A 5491-nucleotide genomic window follows, 5' to 3' on the forward strand; every position below is an offset into this window, starting at 1 on the left:
ATGGCTTTAGAGGTCCCTTCCAAGCCAGCTCACTGTGTGATGCTCTGGAGAAGCCCGTGTGGCTGAGGCAGGAGGCAGCTGGGCTGGGGGGACACTTGCTGTGCTCACTCGGTGCTGTGTCCTGGCAGAATGTCCTCGCTGGAGCACTCTTTGGACCATGGACTGGGCTGGTGCTGTGCTCAGTCCTCACATCTGTGGGAGCAACATGCTGCTACCTGCTCTCTGACGTGTTTGGAAAGCAGCTTGTTGTCCACTACTTTCCTGAGAAAGTGGCTCTGCTGCAGAGAAAGGTAAGAACAGCCTTGGTCTGGCAGAATGCCCCCTGGGTCAGGCTGCCTTTTGGACTGACTTAGTGAAAAAATGAGTGTGTGCAGGGGATGCATCAGGTCAGTTAAGGGCTTCCTTTGACAGTCTAGGGGCAGACCAAGGCTGTTTGCAAAGGGGGCGTGTGGAAAATGCCAGATCTGGAGGCAAATCAGAAGGTACCTGATTGATTGGGAAGTCCCTGTGTGCCAGAACTGCTTCCACTCATCCTGTGCTGTGTTGTGCAGCTGGAGGTGGCTCTGCTGTTGGCTTCCTGACCTCTCATTCAGGTTAGATGCCATTTTCACTGCTTGTATAGAAGGGACTGGCTCACCCTTAGGCTCCCACGTGTCCCTGAAGTTGCTGCTTTTCACCAGTTCTGGACTGATGTTATGTTGCAGCATGTCAGGAGAAAACTTAAATCACTTTAATTTGTGGAAATTCTGTTCAAGGAGCAGAAATAATTGGGAACGTTTCTCTTGGCAGGTAGAAGAGAACAGGAGCTGCTTATTTTTCTTCTTGTTGTTCCTGAGGCTGTTCCCCATGACACCAAACTGGTTTCTGAATCTCTCAGCTCCCATTTTAAACATCCCCGTGTCCCAGTTCTTCTTCTCCGTCCTCATCGGTGAGGCCTGGGGGAGAGACTGTCTGAGGGGGCACCCTCCCCACCAGGCCTGGGCTGGGGATTGGCAGGGGCCTGGCTCTGACTCTGCTTCATTTTACTGTTTGCCTTTGTGCTGCCCTTAATGCTCAGAGACCTCAGAACATTTTGCACCACTGCAGCAAAAAGTTTTGAAATCACAACCTGCTCTTTCCAGTGTGGACACAGACTCTTGTGTCTGGCCTTGGGCAAGAGCATATTGCAATGAATTTCACAAGGAGGGAATGCTAACAGGCTTTTTTTTGCTCTGATTCTTTCAGGACTTACACCCTATAATTTCATCTGTGTGCAGACAGGAGCCATTCTGTCACAGATCACCTCTTTGGATGCCATTTTCTCCTGGGACACGCTGCTCAAACTCCTTGCCATGGCTGTGGCAGCATTGATACCAGGGACCCTCATCAAGACATACAGCAAGAAGCACTTGAAGCTGGATGAAGACAAGCACACTCAGTTACTCAATGGCAAAAAGAGCTTGTGATGGCCAAGAGCCCCAGGTGCTGGGGGAAATGTCTCACAGAAGCTGCAGGGCTCTGTTCCTGTGGGTTGTGTTCTGCATGCTCTGTGCCACCGTGGACCAAGGACAAGTGGAGTTTTTAATCATTCCTCTCCTGTAAGAGGAGGTGTAAGGTTCTTATTTTTACTGAATGTTTCACTGTGCATGTATCTGCACGGAGAGCACTATACAGGGGCTTTGTGAACACCTCTGTTATTTGCCTGTGTCCTTTAAATCAGTCACTGTCTCTCCAGCATGCCTGAGGGTGCTGCAAACATGTTAATAATGGGAAAAAAAAATATCAGGAGTTGTAGCATCCCACGAGGAAGGCAAGTGAGAACCCCTCAGTCCCTCTCTTGAGCACAGGGGCCAAGCCCCACACTCCCCCTGGTCCCCCTGCAAGGCACAGGATTCCCCTGAGCTCCTGCACTTCTCCCCCTGCCCAGCTTTGTGAGCCCAGCTCAGCTCCCTGGCGTGGCTGATGTGGCAGCAGAGAGCTGCTCCCTGCTCCAGCAGCCTCAGCCCTTGGCACCCAGGAGCCCACCCACCCACAGGGTGTGTGGAGCTGCTCACCAGCACTCCAGCAGCAGCAGTTGTCCAGCTCTAGGCAGGCCCTCCTCCCCCTGCCCTCTCCAAACCCATCCTTATTTAGCATTTTCAGCCTCAAAGGATGAACCACTTACTTCTGTCCTCTTAGGTGCAGTGGTACAAGTATCAAGTTGAGAAAAAAAGCCTAAACAAGGAGAGAAGCCCCCCCCCAAAGAATGGATGTGCCTGGCTGGCAGGGATTTACCCTTCAGAAGCCCCTTTTTGCTCCTGTGCAACTAGAAGGTTTCCAAATAAGAGGTGGGGTCTCCCAGCTGCTGGAGAACAGTAGCCCCCAGGGATAATCCTGTGCTCTGGGGTTTTTGATGTTTGTACCTCCCTGAGCTTCCACTGAGAGGCTAAAGTAAACTTTCTGGCATGGAAGGGGTCAGATGGGAGACCCTGGGGACAATGTCAGAGTGAATGCTTCCTCCATTTTAGCACCTTCCCCCCCAGCAGGGCTGGAGCTGAGTAGGACAGCAAGGTTTCCAGGATGAGAAGTCATGGTTGCAGATTCAATCCCCCAGCTCACACTGCAAAAAAATATCCAACCCAGCCTCTGCCCTGCTCCTTGGAGCTCCCAGTAGTTACAGTTCAGCTGCATTCAGGGAGGGGAAGTGGCAAGCTGCTCACTGCCAGCGTGTTAATGAATTAAAAGCCTCCATGACATTTTCCCCAAGTACATGAGAGACCATCCCCAGATCACCAGACCAGCCCGAGGAGCATTGAAGTACACTGGCTTTTTATTCCATGCATTGTTTGCTTTGATAGTCATTCTTGTTTCCATCACTGTACACTGTTCAATACAAAAGAAATCAAGTTTGTATCAGGAATCCGCAGAGCAGGGAGGAGAGAGATGAACACTACTGGACAGGGCTGAGATGAAATGGGTACTGAACACGACGAGGGGAAGGCAACATTCAGCTCTGGGAGAGAATCTAGGCTAGTGTTCAGGAGCTGTCAGGACTGGATCAGGATGCTGAGAAAGGGAACCCGTGGTTTAACTGTCCTGCAAAGGCGGCGTGACTGCGAGGAGGAGGAGGAGGAGGAGGAGGAGGATGGTGCCTCCCAGCCCCACCCCCTGCCAGAAGAGGAAGTGTGGGGAGCACCCAGCAACGTGGAGATCACACCTCTGGGCAGCTGTGGGGAGGGTGGTGCACCAAGGGAATGCCCCTGTGGTCCCCTGCAGCACTGACAGCAGCCACCCCTGCCGAGGAAAGGAGCTGTGTGTGCCAGGGGAGCCGGGGCAGCCCTGGGGGCAGTCCCAGAGGGATGCTGCATGGTGGGCAGCAGTGAGGAGGGGTGACACTGGACCAGAACAGTGTGACAACCCAGGCCTGCAAAGAAACCAGAGCTGAGTGTGGGAGCAGACACCCTGACAGGCTCAGCTCTGCTGTTCCTGGCTGCAGGATGGGCCAGTGGGTCCCCGGGCGAGGACGGAGAGGAGTGAGCACACACCCAGGACAGCTGGCCCAGAGGGGTCCCAAATTCCCACACATCACAGCTTCTCTGCATGCCCTGAGGAGCTTCAACACGTGGTGGAAGAGCTTAAGCTGAGACCACAGCAAGCAAAACCCCTCTGGGATGGTTTCTTCTGCTGGGGGGACTGCTGATGGTTGTTCTCAACCTCTCTTTTTGCAGTAGTTGGGTCTTCCTCCCTGTGTGTGTGTGTCAGGTGCACACAGTTCTGCACTGCTGAACTCCTGCACTCTGGCCTCCCAGGTAACCACCCACACCACCTCTTACATCAAAACCCCTCTGACACCACCACAGCAAAGCCACCTCCAGCCCTGCCACCTCCTCCTGCCTCTGGCTGGGAGACAGAACATTTTGGAGGAGAAACGAGAGATGGGGCGAGGGAAGAGACAAGAAACAAGCCAGAAAAGAGCTTCACTCCCCCCTGCATTCTGCCTCCCCCCAGAGCTGAGTATTGCTGCAGCAGGCAGGGGAAAGCTGACTGCTCCCTCTCCTCTCCAGCAGCCTGTTTGGTCCTGCATGGGTGATCCATCATGTGGATCCACTGCTGGCCGTGCCTGATCTTCTACCCACTGCCCAGAGCTATTGCCCTCCTCTCCACTTGTCCTTTTGGATGCTTTTGCCAGGGGAATCTTGTGACAGCCACTTGGTTACCAGTTCAAAAGCCAGTTCAAAAGCCATTCCCCCTCCCTGAGCACCTTTTCCCACCAGCTCAGTGGCTGCCAACTCTGCCAGCCACACAAATGGCAGCAGCAACCAGGAGGAGCATCACAGGGTCCTCATGGCTGGCTGCACCCACCCCTCTGGGACCAGCCTTGACAGCTTCTCTGCCCTGGCACAACAGCACCCTTGGAAACCACGAGAGGCAGCAGCTCCTGAGACCAGCTCTGCTCCCAGCCCCCCAGCAGCCAGGGAGAAGGTAACATCACACAAACAGCTTACAATTGTGCTAGCGGTGAAGCCCACCTTCTGATCTACAGAAATGATAATAAATAATAAAATAACATCATAACTTAAGATCTGTCTGTAGTCCAGCTACAAAAATTTAAAAATATGGGATAATTTAACTCATACAATACTGCTCTCTGTAGAAGTAAGACAGTTTTCCTTCATTTTTTTTTGCCACGAGGCTATAAATTACCACAGTTAAATTCAAAACAATATTTTAACAGAAAAAAAAAAAATAAATGTAAACAAACAAAGCAACAGAAGTACCTGTCCATGGTCCATTCCTGCCGTTCATCTCTGGTGTGCCAGTCTGCAGAGCAGCACCCAGCAGAGCCAGCCAGCACCCTTAGGAAGGGCTGGGTGAAAGCTCTTGCAGGGGGGACACCAACTAAAGGAGGAGGAGGGGAGGGGGAAAAACGTGCTCTATCGTTTTGTTCTTTTGAAATATTGATTTAGAAGAGTAGTGTTTGAAGGGAAGGCACTATGAGTTCTATCAGAACACAAAATTTGTCTCATCTGCCAATGCCTCGGCCTGTCACATACCAGCACTGTCCTCACTTTCACCTGCAGAGCTTCAGCTTGAAGGAGAAACAGTGAGTGAGGAGAGGGAGCAGGGCTGATGCTCCTCTCCAGGCCAGTGGTTCCCAGTCTTCCCACTCCACACACAGCTCTCTGCTGGCTCTCAAATGCTGCTCCAAGTCCAGCACAGGCCTCTCCAGCTCCCTCCCCAGAAGAGTGCTCGGGCTCTGCAGAATGTGCTTTCCATCCAAGTTCTTGCTTTTCCCACGCTGATTGGATTGATTTCTTTCACTGACTGAAACAGGAGGTAAGAGGAGGAAGTAAACTGGGAAATGGCACACTGCATCTGAAAGAGGTTTTCCTGCTCAGCTGGAGATGGATGCTGCCAGGATGAAGCAAGGACGATGTTAAGAAGTGCTCTTTAGACCAATTCTGGAGAGGACGAGGTTAGAATACATTTGCAGGATCTCACAACAAAATGCTCATTAAAAACAAAAAAAAAA

The 5491-nt window shown here is 52.0% G+C and overlaps 1 protein-coding gene across 1 annotated transcript; it reads left to right on the plus strand.

Annotated features, from left to right (window-relative positions):
- Positions 1–53: 53 nt before the first annotated feature.
- Positions 54–1663, plus strand: TMEM41A (transmembrane protein 41A; the record flags this gene model as incomplete). The annotated part of the gene is made up of 3 exons (XM_008941646.1): positions 54–290; positions 790–928; positions 1225–1663. Coding segments are annotated over 3 exons (597 nt in total), but the record flags the coding sequence as incomplete, so codon positions are not given.
- Between the last annotated feature and the right edge of the window lie 3828 nt (positions 1664–5491).

This window comes from Merops nubicus, unplaced genomic scaffold (assembly GCF_000691845.1).
Source record: "Merops nubicus isolate BGI_N331 unplaced genomic scaffold, ASM69184v1 Scaffold5806, whole genome shotgun sequence".
NCBI lineage: Eukaryota > Metazoa > Chordata > Aves > Coraciiformes > Meropidae > Merops > Merops nubicus.